General features: G+C 40.4%; 2 protein-coding genes across 2 annotated transcripts in view; one reads left to right on the forward strand and one right to left on the reverse strand.

Moving 5' to 3' along the window:
• The window catches only part of LOC124134446 (protein YIPF5-like), a 216981-nt gene extending 208487 nt beyond the window's left edge, over nucleotides 1-8494 (reverse strand). The window contains exons 1-3 of the mRNA XM_046499262.2: nucleotides 8392-8494; nucleotides 5707-5831; nucleotides 3542-3696 (exon numbers count right to left, since the gene is read on the reverse strand). Of these exons, the coding sequence (XP_046355218.2) occupies nucleotides 3542-3696; nucleotides 5707-5813 (262 nt within the window). The 5' untranslated portion in view covers nucleotides 5814-5831; nucleotides 8392-8494. The remainder of the gene's footprint in view (nucleotides 1-3541; nucleotides 3697-5706; nucleotides 5832-8391) is intronic.
• Nucleotides 8442-15235, forward strand: LOC124134447 (60S ribosomal protein L9-like). The gene is made up of 5 exons (XM_046499263.2): nucleotides 8442-8527; nucleotides 9946-9993; nucleotides 11085-11290; nucleotides 12529-12739; nucleotides 15112-15235. Exons 2-5 carry the CDS (start codon nucleotides 9948-9950, stop codon nucleotides 15213-15215), a joined length of 567 nt encoding a protein of 188 aa, XP_046355219.1. The 5' UTR covers nucleotides 8442-8527; nucleotides 9946-9947; the 3' UTR covers nucleotides 15216-15235.
• The last annotated feature ends 5879 nt before the right edge of the window (nucleotides 15236-21114 follow it).

Genomic DNA, 21114 nt, shown 5'->3' on the forward strand with positions numbered 1-21114 from the left:
CATATATCAACGTCTATAAAGCGACCCTACGTATAAGGCGACCACCCTGTACAAGCCTTCAAAATCAATGCTAATTTATATACCCCGTCCATAAAGCGAATCGGAATGAAGCACGTCATCAGCGCTTACACAATCTCTACATTTGGAATAAAAATGTATTTGTCTTCCTCAGAAAAAATTTACATCGTATCACTTCAGTGAATTCAGGGAAGTGAACAGATCATAACAATTAAACTTGGTCCATAAAACTCAGAAATTTGCGATAAAACATAACTAGACATGATGATTTACCAATTAAATTGTATTTCCTGTTCTGATAGGCATAACCTGTAGATCTAACCATGCTAATTGAATTTGGAACTGAATGTGAGGCTAAATTTAACACTGGACACCTCACGCTCCTTGTTCAGTTCCACCTGCAACTCAGTGTGGTTAAATCTACAGGTAACCTGGCAACACTTGAAAACACAGTATTTCAGCTCCCATGTAAAGAAAATATCCCTTTTGTGTAATGCCCAAATATCTGCACATCGCAGGTTAATCTCAACAAAAAAAGGTTGAGTGAGTTTAGGTTTACGCGGCTTTTAGTATTATTCCAGCATTATCACAGTGGGGGACACCAGAAATGGGCTTCACACATTGTACCCATGTGGGGAATGGAACCCGGGTCTTCAGCATGACGAGCGAACACTTTAACCACTAGGCTACCCCACCTCCCTACAAAACAGGGGATCGTATGAAGAGTCACATACTAGTCACATTGCATGATTCCTACAAGGAATTACTCAGCAGCTGAATGTACCCCAAAAGCGTTCATGGTAATGTCTGCAGAAACCATGCCAGCATCATCTTGTGCTCGACATCTGTGGAAATTGTTGCTCTCTAACAGAACTCATCAGGGTGAGATGGTATCTTATGTACATGTGACAAGCAACAGATTACATTCCCACAGGGAGCCAGTGCTGCCAATCAACTGTCTGAAACTGGAATGCAAGCATGAAAAACTCCGCTAATATGACATGTCCGGTTGTGTGCAAGGCAAGAAATATTGCACGGTTTTCAAGATCTGCTCTGGAAACGAGCACTTATGCCATTTTCAGTCAAAGTCGTCGCTATGGAAACTCGATAAATAATTGTTAAAAAATCCCAAACTATCAAAAGATAGTTCACCAATAGGCCTATCTATGTGCCAAGTTTGGTTAAGATATCTTTCATGGTTTTTGAGTTCTGCACCGGAAACGAAACATGAGGGAGGATAATTGTGCAATTACAGCACCAGCTGACACTGACCTTTGACCTGAAATTACAGGTTGTGAAACCTAACTTTTTCAAACTAATGTCAGTTTGTCAAATACAACAGTAATATAGCATGTTTAAGTAGAGTGGAACGTCCGAGTAACTCTCCATTCCTTAAAAATAATGGAGCAGAGGCCCCGCAGTATACGTGGCCCATCATTTTTAAGGAATGGAGAGTTACGAGGATATTCCCCTGCTTAAAACTCATCCCTACTTTTACACATTGACAAAATATTCTGTTGTGGGCAATATTTGAAAAATAAACCAGAACTGTTTGTTGTCTGTATTTATACTGTGTGAGTCGACCTTGCATGATGCACGAGGAATGCATTCTGTGCACTGCACCAAGCTGCATCGCAAGCTGACATTTACAATGCATGGTACCCGTCTCTTCATAATTTTGGTTGGTCCTAAACTAGTATTCATCAATCGCTTGCATATTATTAATACATGCTGACGGGAATAACAGGAAGTATAGAGCCCCGAACAAAGATACATATATTACCTTATTTGTTTTTTCTTGTCAAAAGGTTTATCTAATCGCTATAAATATGAGTGAGTGAGTGAGTATGGTTTTACGCCGCTTTTAGCACTATTCCAGCAATATCACGGCGGGGTACACCAGAAATGGGCTTCACACATTGTACCCATGTCGGGAATCGAACCCAGGTCTTCGGCGTGACGAGCGAACGCTTTAACCACTAGGCTACCCGACGGCCCGCTATAAATATGAACATTATTGTAGGTAACATGCTGTAACACAAAATATGTACATATTATTTTGAGCTTATAAGCATTATGCAAAAATAAGAAAATATTTAATAGTTAATTTCACACCACACCTTCATGTGCCGCCGTAGCTGAGGGGGTTGACAATTACACATTCTCAACTCAAACATTGCAGGTTCGAACCCCGCTGGCGACATGTTTTCAGAAAAAAAATGAAATCGTCACTTGTTAATAAATGTAAATAGTTCCGTCTATTCCAAGTGGAAATTAATTCAAATGTTGGTTCAAGATAAAGTATAGTTGACAAACAACTCTCCATTCCTGACAAATAATGGAGCATTCAAACAACAGAATGACGTCACAGATGTGTTTTAAGTCTTCACAAACTTCCAGTCATGCCGACCAAAGCAACCAGCAGCAGGCTCCAAAACTATGGAATACGTACACCCCTTGAATAGTAGGACCAGCCACACAAAATACAAACACAATCCCCATAAAGTTTTCTTTGTAATAAGAACCCGGCACATTTTCAATGGAACTAAACACAGTAAATCATGCCGCGTGTAACCATTTGTTGCGGTCTGCATGTCTGATTAATATTTTATTTCATCTCAGTAAAGTAAGTCAAGCCTGAATAGTCGCATAATTAATATGTTCATATGATTAGGAGGAGAAGAAGACATTTTAATGCCCGTATTACAGGTCTGATGGACGAATGATGGACAAAGTGTTGGGACAAAAACTCACAATAACTGGTGGCCAAACAACAGCCTTCAGTGTAAACAGGCAAGCATGGTAAGGCGGGCCCACATTTGTCGACATCTATTTGTCATGAGGTCATTTTATTGGCAAATAGCATTTTTTATCTTAACACATTTTACGGAAAATATATGATATTCAAATGTTTAAGAGAACTGTTTACCTGAGGGCTCGAATGGCATATATATTTACAACATTAATACTCATCTTGTAAATATAACATCATTTCTTTTGCGGGGGGTGCAGGTGGCCCAGTCGTCTAAGGTGTCGCAATTCGCTGTGCAAAGTTGTGTCCCTTTGGCACGCCAGAAACCTATGATTGAGGGTTCGAATCCCGGTTCGCCCCGATTATGTTTCTAGGTTTGTCAGCACCATACCCATGCTCGTGGGTTTCACCGAAGTGGTAAACGTCTGAGACCTGCATCACTTTGGGCTTTCCTCACACATTAAGCTGACACGCCGCGATATAACTGGAATACTGTTAAAAGCTGCATTAAACCCAACTCACTCACTCACTCACTCATTTCTTTTGCAAATACAAAACAATAATAAAACCTCTCACCATCAACAATTTACCCTTATTGTCTTCAACTTGCTATGCTTTAAAACATTGTTATTCTTTTCTTAATACAAATGGATTTAGCAAAACTGTTTTCATACTCATCATACTTGACAAATTGTAACACTTTTAACCGATGTATATATACATATTGTTCACCCCTTACTACATAAGAAGGAGGTCATTATCCGACATTACCTTCCATCAGTGGAGGTTCATCGTCGAAATTGTCAGACGTTGTCTCATTGAAAGAAGTTGCTGGGGTCATGATGGAGCCAGTGTACCCTGCCTGGGGACTGGGGTAGCCTTGACCTTTGTTGTACTGCTGGTCGTAGTCAAACTGGCCAAACTGCCTGTAACAAGGGAGATAACTCAGACAGTCCAAGGGTTGTGGTATTAAATGAGCATACAGTGAGTTGGGTTTACAATATTTCTCTCATAGCCAGCGTGTCACATTGACATAGGCGGGATCAGAGGAACAAGGTAAGTGAAGGTATATATCATAGCTAACCACTAATTGTTAACCACAAGTCATGTTGTTATACATTATTAACCACTAGGCATGTTGTTATACATTGTTAACCACTAGGCATGTTCTTATATATAGTTAACCACTAGGCATGTTGTTATACATAATTAACCACTACGCATGTTGTTACACATTGTTAACCACTTGGCATGTTGTTATACATTGTTAACCACTAGGCATGTTGTTACACATATTTAACCACTAGGCATGTTGTTATACATATTTAAGCACTAGGCATGTTGTTACACATTGTTAACCACAAGTCATGTTGTTATACATATTTAGACACTAGGCATGTTGTTATACATAATTAACCACTAGGGATGTTGTTATACATTGTTAACCACTAGGCATGTTGTTACACAATGTCAACCACAAGGCATGTTGTTATACATTGTCAACCACTAGGCATGTTCTTATATATAGTTAACCACTAGGCATGTTGTTATACATAATTAACCACTATGCATGTTGTTACACATTGTTAACCACTTGGCATGTTGTTATACATTGTTAACCACTAGGCATGTTGTTACACATATTTAACCACTAGGCATGTTGTTATACATATTTAACCACTAGGCATGTTGTTACACATTGTTAACCACAAGTCATGTTGTTATACATATTTAGACACTAGGCATGTTGTTATACATAATTAACCACTAGGGATGTTGTTATACATTGTTAACCACTAGGCATGTTGTTCCACATTGTTAACCACTAGGCATGTTGTTATACATTGTTAACCACTAGGCATGTTGTTATACATTGTCAACCACAAGGCATGTTGTTATACATTGTCAACCACTAGGCATGTTCTTATATATAGTTAACCACTAGGCATGTTGTTATACATAATTAACCACTATGCATGTTGTTACACATTGTTAACCACTTGGCATGTTGTTATACATTGTTAACCACTAGGCATGTTGTTACACATATTTAACCACTAGGCATGTTGTTATACATATTTAACCACTAGGCATGTTGTTACACATTGTTAACCACAAGTCATGTTGTTATACATATTTAGACACTAGGCATGTTGTTATACATAATTAACCACTAGGGATGTTGTTATACATTGTTAACCACTAGGCATGTTGTTCCACATTGTTAACCACTAGGCATGTTGTTATACATTGTTAACCACTAGGCATGTTGTTATGCATAATTAACCACTAGGCATGTTGTTATACATTGTTAACCACTAGGCATGTTGTTATGCATAATTAACCACTAGGCATGTTGTTAAACATTGTTTACCACTGGGCCTGTTGTTATACACTGTTAACCACTACTCAAGTTATAAAACGTGGATATAGTAAATGAGATTGAAATCCCTCAGAGTTTTGTCATCAATCAGAACTCTAAACTCGTTTGTTCAAAACAGATATTCACCAAGGCTGAATGTTTATTAACAATTTGTTCCATTGTGTTTGTGTTTATCCTGGTTCCTACTACACAAAGTCATTAATCTTTGTATCCTCTACCACACTTAGCTTCCAGTATATTTAAAAATGAGAAATTATATGAAACTTAATTATAAAATATTATTTTCTGTCAGTATCTTCAAGAGATCTCAATCCACTTTTCCATTAGATACGACAACTCCACTCTACTAAATGTTACTTACTTCCCTGTGATGGTGGAATATGTCTTCCGCCATATGTCATATCATGTATCGAATGACCACCTTACTATTGATACATGCATCAAACACAACAGTATATTGTTACGGCCCTTATTTCTACTGATTAGCAATATCTTGGATTGTTACAGGTTAATTAATAATCATCGTCTGAACACTAAGTTTACAAATACGCACTGGTCCTGTCCGAACTGTGGTGCACTCCCCATGTCGTAGCCGGTGCTCTGCTGCTCATAATAGTTTCCTTGGAAGAAGCCATCATCCTGACCAAAACCTCCAGACATGATGATAACTGATATTATCTAAAACATAAATCATAATCAGGGTGTGAGTGAGTTGGGTTGAACACCACTTTCAGCCCACAAGGTAACAAAGTAAGAATAAAAAAATTCAAACAAAAGGTTATAGGGTCCTGTCACAACAAAGGGATGTAACTCTGCACAGAGAATTCCAGCACGTTAGATGACTAGACAAGCCTGTGCCTGACTAATATGCACAAATTGATTGAGAACATTATAAAGAAACGTGCATCAAATAATGACAACACCTTTTTAGTATCTTAAGATTAAACGAGCCAAATAAAGGCAGTCTGACCCATGAAATTATTGTCAGTGTTCAAAAACAAGTACGGTCCTGGGATCCTGGAAGTGTGCTCCTATCGTACTTAAATCTTATCGTACTTAAATCTGGAGGCACCCACCAAACTTTAACACTAGGCCTTTGATTAGACTCCTAGAATTGTCTATGTAATTTTAACATTAAATCTGTATAACATAACACTTCATGTATTTAAGGATACAGTAACAACTGGTAATATTACTTCAGAGTAAATACATTTGATGATATGATTTTCCTTGCTAATAATAAAGTAAAAGACCATCAGAAATCAGCTGGTCATTCAGGGGCCCAAGTTGCCATGTCATCTAGGGCCCAGCAAATTAATGTGCAGAGTTGCATCCCTTAGCTGTGTTAGGATTTGGTGGTCATGGTTTTAAAGGGACAGTACGTCGACAGTCCTGTGTGTTCTTAAATCATGTATGAAACAGAAGTAGAAACTAACATTTTTAGTCGACTAGTCCTTATAATGATAACATATAGCAAAACCCTTAATAATGGCAAATTTCTACTAGTCCTTATGATACCTTAACTATTGGGCAGCTTGGCAAGGACTACAGGACTGGTGCCGATTTCTAACGCTAATGAAATAATTCCCAAGTGTTCTCAAACTAAAACAATAGAGTTCCTTACAGTGAAGCCAACAATGCAGGCACTGTGCAGAGTAAACTGTCTTCAGTCTTGTTTTTTAATAGAGGCAACTTAAAGAGACAGCTTGTGTGTTCTTACTGCTGAGTACAACACACTAATTGCCAGCTAGATTAGATTAGAAGCAAGTGTTAATCAATGCCTAGACAACAATATAAATATGCCTCGGTTGGAAGAAGCCAATATCCTCTTATACCCAGAGTTCCTTGCAGCCAGCCAAGTTACATCTAACAAAGTCTGTTCATGTGATTTTCATCTGTTTCATTTTGGACGAGTCTACACATTTAGTTAGCCATACGTCATGAAATGTTTAACTTTCATTAGTGAGAACATATCCTGAAACGGGAAAAGCTATTTCCATTTGCGTACTTATCCTCCACGTCTGGTCATCGAAACCCTGGTCACTGGAGCAGAAACAGAATAAGGCGAGCACAGCAGAGTAAGCTCAGGGGTTATCAGGAATTGTTTACAAGAAAAGCTTCAGAAAGGTTGACGTCCTGTCCCTGTATATTCCACATTCTGCCTATGTATAATTGTTTTGTTGTGTCACAGAACTATAAGCTGCGTATTTGCATAAAATATGCATTATATAAACTGAAATATGCACACAAATCAAATACACAACAAAAACTATGAATACGCTTTTGAAATAAAACTAATGTGTATATTACAACTATTAGATAAAACGATTGCATGTATTACAATTAGATAAAATGATTGTGTATCAGCCAATCACAAAAATCACTTACCGAGAGTTACATTCAGAAAAACTTGTGCGACAAACAAACTTGAATGCCAAAAGATTCCAAATGAAAAGCACAATTGCCTAAACAATGTTTCTTAAAAAGTCACTGATCGCTGATTAAAAAAGCGGTGCCTTTCTGACTATGCTAGGTTTTGCAAACAAAAAAAGCTTCCCGCGGAAGGAGCCCCAAGCAGACGGTGACGGGTAACTGATAATAAATATTCATTTAGTTTTAATGATTTACTGGAGTTTTAACAAAACAGGTTTTCAAGTTAAAGTACCCAAATGTCAAGAAACAGGTGGGTCAAATATATTTGAATACCCTCTAAAAATAGTGGATACCCAATCAAAATCAAACCCCTGGGTAAAATACGGTTCGCAAATAACCAAAAGCTTATCTGGAGCTCTGGTGTCAGCATCTCATCTAGGCTCATTGGTTTCATGAAAGTGGTAAACAACCTGCATCATTTTGGTTCTTCATAAAGCTGATTTAACTGAATTAGTCAATTACTCTCAAACATAAATATATCTTTCAAATGAAAGTTTCTGTCATGTTTATTAATCAATAATCCTTTAGACACAAAATATGGTTTTATCTGTGTACTATTAATACACTCGTGCATCATGGGTTCTTAATTTCAGTATCTGATATTTCCATTCATCATAACAGTACTTAAACATTCACCTCTACTATAACTGTTTATATCTTTGATCGAAAACCGGACATTAGAAATAAAATATTGTTTTCCAAACAATTTGCAGCAGATACATCAATATTTCACACATAGCAACCAAGTAAATGTCATTTCTTCATATTTTCAACAAATAAATATTCATAGATAATCATATATCACCTTTGGTCACTCAAACTACAAGTTGCTAAAGTAAACTCAACCACGACAGCAAAGAGCAGACAACTTCACGATGATAATTCCGCTTCTGCGCAGTACAAGCCTTCCGACTTCCTTTTCCGGTCTTGACATCCACCAGGTTGGTGCTTCATGTGCACTATACAGAATAAAATCGTCAAGAATTGGCATCATTTATCCCCCATCTTGCATTAATATTAAATACGTAAAATGTTTTAAGTTATAGCTGTTGGATCGAACCAACATTTTGAGCCATTAATACTTATTTCATGAGTTATCGGGCCTTGTAGCGCTGAAGTGTATGATGTACACAAACAGGAGGTATCTCGGTCATAGGACTGGATACTTGATAAAGTTAATATGTAACAAAACCAACGGGATTTTTGTGGTCTCAATCTTCAGACGACGCATTGTTTACACATGTCAGATTCTTAGAATGTATCCCTATCATAATGTGGAGTTATTGTCGGCCTTGCAACTCTGCTACCTAATCCTACGAAATACTAAGCTAAGTAAAGGCTACAAACAAAAATATTTACAAAGATTACTATAAAAGTCAGCTTGACCAGGAGTTATTAGTCTTTTTGGTAAATCTGAGTAATTAATGTACTACCCTAATTGTATTACTGAGATGGTCAATCTGCATCCCTGCATGTAAGCTCAGATAAGTACAGTGTTCGACAATCGATACTCATGATGTCAATCACTGGATTGTCTGGTCCGGACTCGATTATTTACAGACTACCGTCATATAGCTGGGATATTACTGAGTGCGGCGTAAAAAATAATAATTGTTATGTAATAATGTAACATTGTCACCGGAAAATGTTTTCTAATCATGCAACCTCTAAAGCTCAACACAAAACAACTGTTACGTACTGTATGACTTGTTCAACATACTTTCAAAAGCTTAGTCTGGAATGGATGTCGCAAGTTTGAAACTGATACCGCAAAGCTTAAGAAAGCTGCTTTCTAAGTGGCTAACATTGACTTCCTGTTAGTCATTTCATTGGTCGGTCATAGTTCGTGATAGGTTGTTCAGACGTGACCTGTAATGGCATGTCCTCGGCTATAGCGAGAACTTGTATCTGATTTTAATGAGATTGAGGTAATCTAAGCATGTGATTAATCCTGTTTTCTTTATTTAAAGCATTAATTGTTTATTGTGAGCAAGTTTATCTCTGCAGCTGTTGAAATATGCAGCTACCTGCCGACTCATCTTGCATCAAAACACGGGCTGTGTACTCACAGGCAGATGACCACGGAGTACGCTGATCACTGTTGGATTAATGAGTGATTTCCTTAATTCGTTGCAAATTAGGTGTGTCGGAGTGCGAGACTGTCGAATTAACGGGTCTAAATAGCACTGATTTTTATCGGTTCTCATCATTAGTCTCGGATAAAGCCGATTCTCGTATTAACGAGGGTCAGATTAACGAGACTTGACTGTATATTGGTGACTGGGGTGTAATCACTGTAAACCATGAACCAATTTCTTTTCCCCATGCAAATATGTAATGATGCATTTTTATATTTTAGTCATGAAGACCATAAAATCAAGTGAGAGTGTAAGAGCTCCTGATGGAGGTAAGTGTCAAATCAGTCTTTTGGACCATGTATAGAGGATATTATATGAGTGTTCATGTCATACTATGTTTACCGACCTGTGAAGATCCGGTATAGAATAGGTCTTCATCAACCCATGCTTGCCATAAGAGGCAACTATGCTTGTCGTAAGAGGCGACTAATGGGATCGGGTGGTCAGACTCGCTTGACATCGTTGATGCATGTCACCGTATCCCAATTGCGTGGATTGATGCTCATGTCGTTATTCACTGGATTGTCTGGTCCAGAGAGTACCTCCATGGTGCCATTAGATCGTCCGTCCGGAGAGCGGAAGGCCTGGGGTTTGATCCCCGGCCGCATCATACCAAAAGAAGTTAAAAGATGGTACTTGTTGTTACCCAGTCTGGAGCTCGGCATTAAGGGGCTAAAAGGAGGACTTGGAGTCAGTATACTGTCTTATTGTGGCAGGGTTCACTCTGGGAAATTTGAAAATTTCAAATATTTCAGAGGTACACCCACACTTGCCGATACAGCACAATGTTAAAATGCCCCCATTGTATTTGAAAGTGTGGGCCTTTTTTTTAAGTTTAAGGCTAAAAGCACAAGGCCCCAACCTAGAATTATCCAAAGAGGAGTATTCATGTTAGACTGCGGCATGGTATCTCAGTGGGCTAGCACGATAAATCAGTATCAGTCTGGACTAGTACAAGCAGCCACACACACGTGCATGTACGTCGCTATATGAGTGCAATAAGCATAGGCACGACGTTAAAGCCCATTACACCTCACCTCACCTCACCTCACCTCACCTCACCTCACCAGAGGGCTTGTTTGTTTTATTGGAAGGTTATGGTAGATTAAAGATAAGACAGAAATGGCACTACACTCTTGGTAGTCAATGAGGACTACCATCATTTTCGCTTGTCCTCAGCAGAATTTAGTTGTCATGGGCTAGCTGACAAGCGTGAACTTTTTAAGACTGCATGTATTACAAGTAATAGTGCTGATTCTGAGCATGTAAGTTTTAGTTATATAGCTTGAATATTGCTGAGTGCGGCGTTAAACAACAAACGACAAAGCCTTCAAGTTTAACCTGATGATGTCTGTTGCAGTGACTCTTAAGGTTCACTCCCGAACTGTTACTGTTTTTGGACCTCGTGGAAAGCTTGTGCGCAGTTTCCGTCACTTGCCAGTGGACATGAAGATCAAGAACGGCAAGATCCTCACCGTCGACAAGTGGTTCGGCAAGCACAAGGAATTGGCTGCCACAAGGACTGTCTGCTCACACGTTGAGAACATGATCAAGGGGGTTACCAAGGTAGCTTCTAAAAGCATTAAGAACTGGCACTGGTCCTTAAACTAGTGTTGGGAGTTTTTTGTGAATTTAAAGATACATCATTCATTTGACATATTTACCTCCTCGATCAGTGTATGATTTTCTTAACCATATTAATAATAATATTCAAATCATTTCAATATTATTAATATGGATAAGAAAATCATACATTGATGGAGGAGGTAAAAATGTTGTTGTTGACTGTCCCACATTTCCAGCCCATGCCATTTATTGAGTCGATTAGACTGGACTCCTCGCTTCAGATCATATCTTGTTGATTTTAGCGGATGTGTATCAGGTAAACTGGTCCCTTTAAGGGTGTGTGTGGCTTGGGAGAGGGGAGATTAATGGGGAGGGTCATGAACATTGCAAAATTTATTACAGCTATTTTTGTTTGAATGGTGAGGGGAATGAAAAATTGATAGTTCTATTTCTTTATCAAACAATTTGTCATGGGGGTCATATGCTGGAGTACCACACAGGGTATATGTGGTTTATGCATCCCACATTCGGCTTTATGGTACCATCAATAGTCAAGTGGTATAAATCCCAACTATGGCCGCATAAAACAACATATAGAGTATGTATCTTGCCGACATGTTTCTATCTGCCGTTGTACAAGAATTACAACAAATTGAAAATTGAAGGAAAACAGCTGTTCGACTGAGCTGAGGTTAGCTTGTGCTGTGTCACGGGACATTTATTGACTCGTAAATATTGTGCAACCTTTCGTAGTGGGTTCCGAGAGATTATTCTCCAACTCAGGAACTCAGTGGAGCCTGTTCTCATTGTGGTGGGGTAGGAGGGATTTATTCTCCTGCTCAGAAAGTTAGAAGTCAGACGTTGTATTTTGTCAAGATCACATGAACTAACCAGACTCAACATTCTGACGTCGAGACAAGACAACAAAATGTGATACAGTCCCAAGACCAATCCCGCCATACCAACCACCATGTACAGTAAATGACCAGTATCTTAGGCCTAGGCATGGCCAAGTGGCTGAAGTTGTAGACTGAAGTTCAGCCAGTGAAATCAAACAAAATCATTTTCTAGCCATCATGACAAACGGTGGGCTAATGGCAGTTTCTAGCCCTGCTTTAGATCTGGGTGTCACTTGGGAAATGTCGGCCTGCTAACTTGTGAAGATCCCTTGTCTTGTGATAGGGCTACCATGTCTAGTTGGCCTGTACTGCATTGTTGATCACTACATTTTGTTCCAGGGATTTTTGTACAAGATGCGTGCCGTGTATGCCCATTTCCCAATCAACATTGTGATCAGCAATGAAAATACTACCGTGGACATCAGGAACTTCTTGGGGGAGAAGTTCACCCGCAAGGTGGAGATGATGCCGGGGGTCACCTGCACCCCCTCCGGCAGCAAGGACGAGTTCATTATCCAGGGAAACGACATTGAGCTGGTGTCACGATCAGGTGGGTGTCAAGGGTTATCTGCCCTTATGTGAGAACCACTCTCAGCGATAGAAACTAACAGTTTTGGTCCACTTGACCTTATGATGAAAACATATAGCTAAACCCTTAATAATGGGAAATTTCTACTTTCAAGGTATTTTACCCATGTATTTTAAAATCATTGGGTATCAGTAATTCTATCTGGGTATTCAAGTTTCTGTTACCCACTAGTTTTTACACATGTGGGTATTAAAGTTAAATATTTAAAAACACTATTCATCAAGTCACTGCAAATTGGTGTCGTCTGGGTTCGAGAGCTTTATAGGACTCAAAAATACCACGATACTTCCACAAGAAAGTGTGATGGCAAAGGATCATGATGTAACTGTCATCGTGGAGTTGTGCAAGGTTGACGGAATGCCCGTTTATTATTTCAAGATAAGTTGCTGATTTGCTAATCGAATATGCAAGGTTACTTCACAATATTTTGATGATACGCACAAGTTTTATTTTTGTAGCGTATCTGTAATGTTCGTTGTATATTTGATACGCTTGGATTTTATTTTACTGCGTATTTCTGCATTTCTGATGCATATTTTACGCAGATACGCAGCTTATCTGGAGCTCTGCTTTACCTTTTGATACCTTAACTATTGGGCAGTTTGGCAAGGACTGTAAGACTGGTGCCAATTTCTAATGCTGTCTCTGAGGATCCTGCGGTTCTGTTTATTTGTTGTTTATGCCGCACTCAGCAATATTCCAGCTATATGGCGATGGTCTATAAATATTCGAGTCTGGACTAGCAATCCACGCAAATTAGGATACAACCAAGTCAGCAAGCCTGACCAGTGACCATCCAATCCTGTTCGTATCCTGTTAGCATGGGTTGCTGAAGACCTATTCTAACCCAGATCTTCACAGGTCTGATCTTGGGTTAGAATTGTCCCCAAACGAGATATGTTAGTTGTACGAGGCAACTTAATGGAATAATTGGTCTGATGCAGTGAAGTGTTTGATAATGTTGGTTTTGAGTAAAACTGCACCAATGCGAACAGAACATGGTTGCACTTTGGCCTCAGCACAGGTCACTCTCATATCCTTTGGCCGTCAGCAGTTGAAAGGAACCTAGAGCTGCAAGATTGTCTGAAGCCCTTAGAATTCCTAGTCCTGCGTCATAGTAAAACAACCTCCTCAATGGCAATAATGAGACCTTCTTGACCTAAAAGTCCAGATTCTATTATTGATTCCAATGACAGGTGTTGGTCATACAGCTAGAATATTGTTGTTTGTGTCTGGGAACTACCCTAAACCTGGGGCATCAAAATGCTAATTGGGTTGAATAGTCCCTAGTGGGGTAGCCTAGTGGTTAAAGTGTTTGCTCGTCATGATGAAGGCCTAGGTTTGATTCCCTTTATGGGTTTAATGTGTGAAGCTCATTTCTGGTTTTCCTGCCGTGATATTGCTAGAATATTGCGTAATGCTGCGAGAAACAGACCTCCCTCTCTCTCTCTCTCCTCTCTCCTCTCTCCTCTCTCTCCTCTCTCTCTCTCTCAGAATATGTATTGGAAAGCACACAGATCTATCAATGGGTAATAATGATCATGTTCATTGAGCTTTGAATAATTTAATACCTAAGTGCACTAGCCTAGAATGTGACATTAAACCCAGTTCGCCTCACCTCACTCCTTACTGACTTGTGTGTGTGTTATCAGCGTTAGAAATTGGCACTAGTCCTGTAGTCCTTGCTAAGCTGCCCAATATTTAAGGTGTCGTAAGGACTAGTAGAAATTTGACAATTCTAAGGGTTTTGCTATACGTTATGATAAGGACTAGTGGACTAAATATGTTAGTTTCTACTGCTGTTTATGGGTTGTGGGTGACCTGTGTCTAAGACGCTGCAATTACCTGTGCAGAGTTGCATCCCTCAGGTATGTCAGAAACTTAAGATCGTTTATATAAGATCCACTATACCTGTGCTGGCGAGTTTCCACAAAGACGTCTACAATGTGCATAATTTCAAACCTGTGAAGTTCCGGAATAGAATAGGTCTTCAGCAACCCATGCTTGCCATAAAAGGCGACTATGCTTGTCGTAAGAGGCGACTAACAGGATCGGGTGGTCAGCCTCGCTGACTTGACTGATGCATGTCATTGTATCCCAATTGCGTGGATCGATGTTCATGATGTCAATCATGGATTGTCTGGTCCAGACTCGATTATTTTTCAGACCGCTGTCATATAGCTGGAATATTGCTGAGTGCGGCGTTAAATAACAAACAACAAAGCATAACTTCAGGCTTTCCTCCAACATCAAGCTCATAAACCGTGACCTAACTGGAACTCTGATGAAGGCATTGTTGCCGCGACCCGCTCACCGACTGCTTCGTGTTTCAGCTGCCCTGATCCAGCAGTCCACCATGGTGAAGAAGAAGGACATCAGGAAGTTCCTGGACGGGATCTACGTGTCCCAGAAGACGACAATTGTCAAGGATGAATAAATAAAGTATTCACTGTGGGACTAAGTGTTGTGTTATTGTATTTCCTGCAGAGATGGAAAATCTGCCGTCTGTTGATGTCAGTCATCTTCCGGAGGCAAGGGAGTTAACTGACTATTAAGGTCCAGTTTCCACCCTTGCCGAACTAGGCTGCCATTATGGAGTTATATTTTGGCTTGACTAATGAGGCTATGCATAGTCCAATCAAAACTGCGTAACAAAATCGACATATGGATCCTAAACTGCCGTGCAAATTTCGGTCAATCGCAGGATTTGCAAAGCATGTGTACCGGCAACTTGGTGTCAACACATATTTTCCAAATCTTTTCATGTTTTTAATCAAGGTGCTAAAATGATTTAAGGCATTTCGCGAAAGGAAGACCCGTTTTATCACAAAATAGATGTTGATTATTGATCAGATCGTCTTGACTGGGCGCAGCTATTTGTAAATGCAAGTGATATGAGAGGTGGATTCTGATTGGTCTATAGGAGGGATATAGAAGGGACATAACTCGTAATAGCCACTGGTGGAGCTACCATCGAGCCAGAAATTCCGCTTAGTTTGGCAAGGGTTGAAACTGGACTTTTAAAGTTGGTGAACGCCCGTGCTTTGGGAAGATGAATGTCTGAACTCCTTGGTACCAATCTCAAACTTGAACCACAAGACAGGATCTCAAGTTATACATCTTATTTCTGTCTAGTAAGCTCAGCTGAGAACTATTTGAGGTGAAAGTTATTTCCAGTGCCTGTGTGACACAAATATAGACAATACTTCAGTAGTGTTCTGTGGTAACAGCAGTCCCAGCAGCATTCTGCAACCAATATTTGATAATTCTGCATAAATTTCTGCAAAGCTTTGAGCTAGTTTTTGTAGATTTCCTAGTTTTACACCTGTCTGACTTATGGCAGGCATTTTGGTGACAAACTTGCAGTCATTGGTGTAAAAAAACAGCAGTGTTCTTGCCAAGAGACTGAACAAGGGGGTGGACAGGGACCCCTTCAGCATAAAATACATAGCGTCATTTTCAAGAATTGTGTGGCCTCGCTCTTTGAGAGATTTGTCGTGATAGATCAGATGTACCACTCCAGGTCCTGCTCATTTACCACCTTGAATGACTGAATGCAAACCCAGCCTGCAATATTCAGGCTAGTCCCATCTAAATTGTGTGAGGATCCAATGATGGTAGTCTTCAGTGACTAGTGGCATTTGAGGGCTGTAATTCTGAACAAGTTCTGAATATTTAAAACTGAATGAAACCGACAAAATGTGAAATAGTGAACATTTTTGGCTTGTGATAATAGTTTCATTTACATGTGGTGCATTTGCATTCGGCAAATACACTGCAGAATTTTAGTCAGAGTAGAAGGCTAGTTCTAAGTATGTAAAAGTTGCATAGGTTAAGTGAGTATGGTTTTACGTCACATTTAGCAATATCACAGCGGGCATAGGTTTAGTGAAACGAACAGTCGATGTTTGAACTGTGCTTTGTATCAATTAAGTCATTCCAAATAATTATTTGAGGTGTTGGATACATGGAAATGAGTCGGTCATTGTGATCCACACAGTTGGGATTTGATGACATGATATCAACGAAGTCTCCAAGGCTACCACCCAATCAATTCAGTCGCCTCTTATTATCTGGGAAACCATACCTTTACCTGGAATCCACACAGGTGCCCGATATCGTGGTCATCAGAAACAGTACCAGTGCAATAGGCAGGCAAAGAACACTAAATCATTTACACAAGTTTTAGTTTGGGTTAAAGCAACAATTACTATGTTATCTGAGTTCACATATACAAAACTTTCTGAATTCCCAAATGTCTATTACGATCACGATTACTAAATGACAAGAGTGTCGAACGATGTTGCCTATCCTATCTGTAAAGCCAAACTGAAATTATAACGACACCGTGTGGTCGACACGTGGCGCATATGCATGCTTTGAGATCTGTATCCGCGAAGTAAAGCAGTGTGTGTGCGCGAACTGTCTTCACACAAACGAAACAGAGCGACCAGTTCGGAAACCTCGCATACTTACAGAAGTACGAGAAAAAATAATATACATCCTGTGATGACAATACCCTTTTGTCCATATGGTGTTCGAAAAAGAACCAGCTTCACAAACCCTTTTGGTTTCAATACCCATATCCCCAGTTCTTTCTTCTGGTCTTGGAGTGAGTAAGTTGGGTTTAACGCCGCTTTTAACAGTATTACAGTTATATCACGGCGTGTCAGCTTAATGTGGGAGGAAAGCCCGAAGTGATGCAGGTCTCAGACGTTTACCACTTCAGTGAAACCCACGTGCACGGGTATGGTGCTGACAAACATTGAAACATAATCGGGGCGAACCGGGATTCGAACCCACAATCATAGGTTTCTGGCGTGCCTAAGGGACGCAACTCTGCACAGCAAATCGCGGCGCCATAGACGACTGGGCCATCCGTGCCCCCTCTGGTCTTGGAGTGGGGATGCGAAGGTCACTATAATGGCACCATATTGGAGCAGATGACCTTGATCTAACGGTGCTGGAACAGATGACCTTGAAAGATTTCGGTCACCAGGTTTGATGAGATCCTGTACACACAAACACATTCCATTCTCTGGAGCAGCATCTCCCCGGGCTTTCCCCCAACATCAAGCTATGATATCACAGGAATACTGTTCACATCAGTGTTAATCAAACTCAAGCATTCCAATATAGATTTAAAGGAGCAGGTGTATCAGGTATTTTCCCGGCAGGGTTTTGGGGCAGACTGGTCCCAGTACTGGTTTGCCGGCACCAGATTTGGATTTGTCTTGCTGACTGGTTCTATCAAGGCATGTCATCACAGGCACAGGGGCTTGTAACGCAGAAAATAGCAGCTCCAAGATATAAGGCCAACCCAGTGTCAGGATACCATATAAAAGGAATAAAGTATACTGACACTGGATGTGACCATATATCTTGTCGCTGCTATTTTTTGCGTTACACGCCCCTGTGATCACAGGTACGTTGCGATCATAATTTCGGAGAAAATGGGATTTGAACTCGTTACCAACAGGTCCTTTGATCTTACAGAGGCAATTCTGCAGGGAGTTTAACGCCTTCACCACTGTTAGCTGGTTTAAGGCCGCTTTGAACAGTATTTCAGAAGACCAGGATGACCTCTTGAACACAGGCGTGCCCAGAGACTCACAGCGGGTTCCCTAGTTCTTAAATGTGGCACAGAAGCTGCCTTTCAAAGTCACACATGAAAAGTCTAAGCATGTTCTTTGAAATGTTTCGTTGTGTTTACTGTCATGAATGTTGCAGGCAACACTTTCATTCTGTGAAAGGTTAAATTGATGTAGTCATGTTACACTGTCTTGAGAGAATATGTTCCGATGTCTGGGCTTGGTGACAAGCTAGACCCCGCCAAAAACAGACACGCCTTGTTGGAAACACGCGGGATGTCTTCAAACAGGAAGTAAACGTTCTCAATCCCACCCATGCCGTTTGAAAACAAATCCAACATAACAGCTTACTTTCTGAAATCAACCAGATTGACTACTTCCAGATGTGGACAAGTTTGTCACTTGAGCAAGGCTTACAACCGTTAAATATCAGTGTTGCCACGGACCCGTGAAGATCCGGGGTAGAATAGGTCTTCAGCAACCCATGCTTGACGTTAAAGGCGACTATGCTTGTATGAGGCGACTAACGGGATCGGGTGGTCAGGCTCGGTGACTTGGTTGATGCATGTCATCGTGTCCCAATTGCGTGGATCGATGCTCATGATATCAATCACTGGATTCTCTGGTCCAAACTCGATTATTTACAGACCGCCGTCATATAGCTGGAATATTGCTGAGTGCGGCGTTAAACAACAAACAAACAAACAGTGTCGCCACCGTTACGGGAAACATGTTTTGAAGCGCTCGTAAATTGGCGTTGAGGGCCTTATTCGTGTGATGTGTCATTGAGCTGTGTCGTCACGATATGGCTGAAATACCGCCGATGTGACGTTAAATCTTAACTCACTCACTCACTCATTGAGCTGTGACGGCAACTGTACTTACGGACGTGATTAAGCAACGATTCTGTTCTCACCGATTACACTCGTGTAAGTCTAGTCACTGTGATGTGGGACGTATTTCTGAGGTCTGCGTCAAGGATGTCTTTCTTACATTTTTTTTGTAACAGACAGGGTCTTAACTTATTCCTAGATCACTTCACCGATCCAGGCTATGATGAGCAGGTATCGAGCTCTATAAGATAGAAACGATACCTCTCTTCGCCAAGCTCTATCAATCCCATCCCATTGGGATATATACGGCTGTTTCCAAACGTTTTCACATATTTATCATTTCATGGCTGTACTGGAGACGAAAGGACATTTTTTGTCTAAAATATAATTGTATAAACATTTTGTTTTTCAAGGTGATGAAGGATATGGATTACAGGGAATGTTGTTTACGCCATAGTGCAGTTGTATCACGACGGTCTAAATAATCGCGCCAAAAATGAGACGTCAATCATAACGCTGTCCTATAATCATGAGTGAGTGAATGTTGTTTAAAGTCGTAGTCGGCAATAGTCCAGCTGTGCCGCACATGAGAACGCCCCTTGAACATCCGGGTTCCAATTGTTCTTCAGCAACTCCAGCTTGTGGTAAGAGGCGACGACCTGTGACCGTCGTCATAAAGCTGGCATAGCTGGAGTTACACATCAATCCACGGGGGCCCGGGTAGCCCGGTCGTCTAAGGCGCCGCGGTTCGCTGTGCAGAGTTGCGTCCCTTGGGCACACCAGAAAACTATGATTGAGGGTTCGAATCCCGATTCGCCCCGATTATGTTTCAAGGTTTGTCGGCACCAAACCCATGCTCGTGGGTTTCACCGAAGTGGTAAACAGCCCGAGACCTGCATCACTTCGGGCTTTCCTCCCACATTAAGCTGACACGCCGTGATATAACTGGAATAATGTTAAACCCGGCTCACTCACTCACATCAACCCATGCAATCTGCTAAGTCACATAGCCTGACCACCAGATCCACATTGTATATGTAATGACAAGCTTGGAATCCTGGGCACCTATGTTGACCCGTATTCGCGAAGGTGAGGAGTGACTGAAACATTCTACACGCTAATGCTGTCAACTTCATCATTGCCAGTGGCAGTCTTTATTAAGACGCAATTAACCTCTCTCAAAACCCTTTCCTGGACAACAATCACCAGCCAATATGAAACAAATAACTAAATGCGGTCGTTTGTGCTGTTGTCTAATCTATAGTGTTCAATGCATGACTACCTAACGCTAGATGCTGGAGCAAGCCTCACCTGCGAACACCTGGGCCCACTTGCACAAAGCGATCTTAGCGCTAAGACTATTGTAAGCCTATGTTAAAGTATGGGGGTTACGATCATCTTAGCGCTACGATGGTGTTGTCACTGGTGTCACCACTACTTCATAGTGATTCATAAACACAACGGACAGCTTTAGATCCTATCTTACTTGTTACATCCAAATTGAAATACAAACTAACTAGTAAGATCAGCCACAGGCTATACACGACATCGAGGGGTTTTGATTCAATCGTGCCGACACACTACATGCATTTATAAAAATGCGTTTAGAATGTAAACACATACAAGATATGTTTAGATCTAAATAGGTTTAGGAATATTTTTTATTATCCAAAACGGAACATACATTCGGTGTCTAAACACATGAAATTATCAATCGTCTCACAGCCTAAAACACCACCTAAACACAACATCCCCATAATCTAGAATTTAGAATTTTAACATGTTTAGAATTTGAAATCAAAAGTCAAATATGATTAAAATGTATAATGTCTATTGAAATTGCAAATCTGATTCAGAGACACTTGAATGACAAACGTGTTTGGGTTAGGATTTAGGATCTAAACACATTTTT

The sequence above is a fragment of the Haliotis rufescens genome, unplaced genomic scaffold (assembly GCF_023055435.1).
Source record: "Haliotis rufescens isolate VD_foot unplaced genomic scaffold, xgHalRufe1.0.p SCAF_35, whole genome shotgun sequence".
Lineage (NCBI taxonomy): Eukaryota > Metazoa > Mollusca > Gastropoda > Lepetellida > Haliotidae > Haliotis > Haliotis rufescens.

Excerpts from the sequence above, each read along its gene's own strand:
- LOC124134447 (XM_046499263.2), top strand. The coding sequence starts at position 9,948 with ATGAAGACCATAAAATCAAGTGAGAGTGTAAGAGCTCCTGATGGAG. Across the intron at positions 9,994-11,084 it reads TGTAAGAGCTCCTGATGGAG|TGACTCTTAAGGTTCACTCC; the intron begins GTAAGTGTCAAA and ends TGTCTGTTGCAG. Across the intron at positions 12,740-15,111 it reads TGAGCTGGTGTCACGATCAG|CTGCCCTGATCCAGCAGTCC; the intron begins GTGGGTGTCAAG and ends TTCGTGTTTCAG.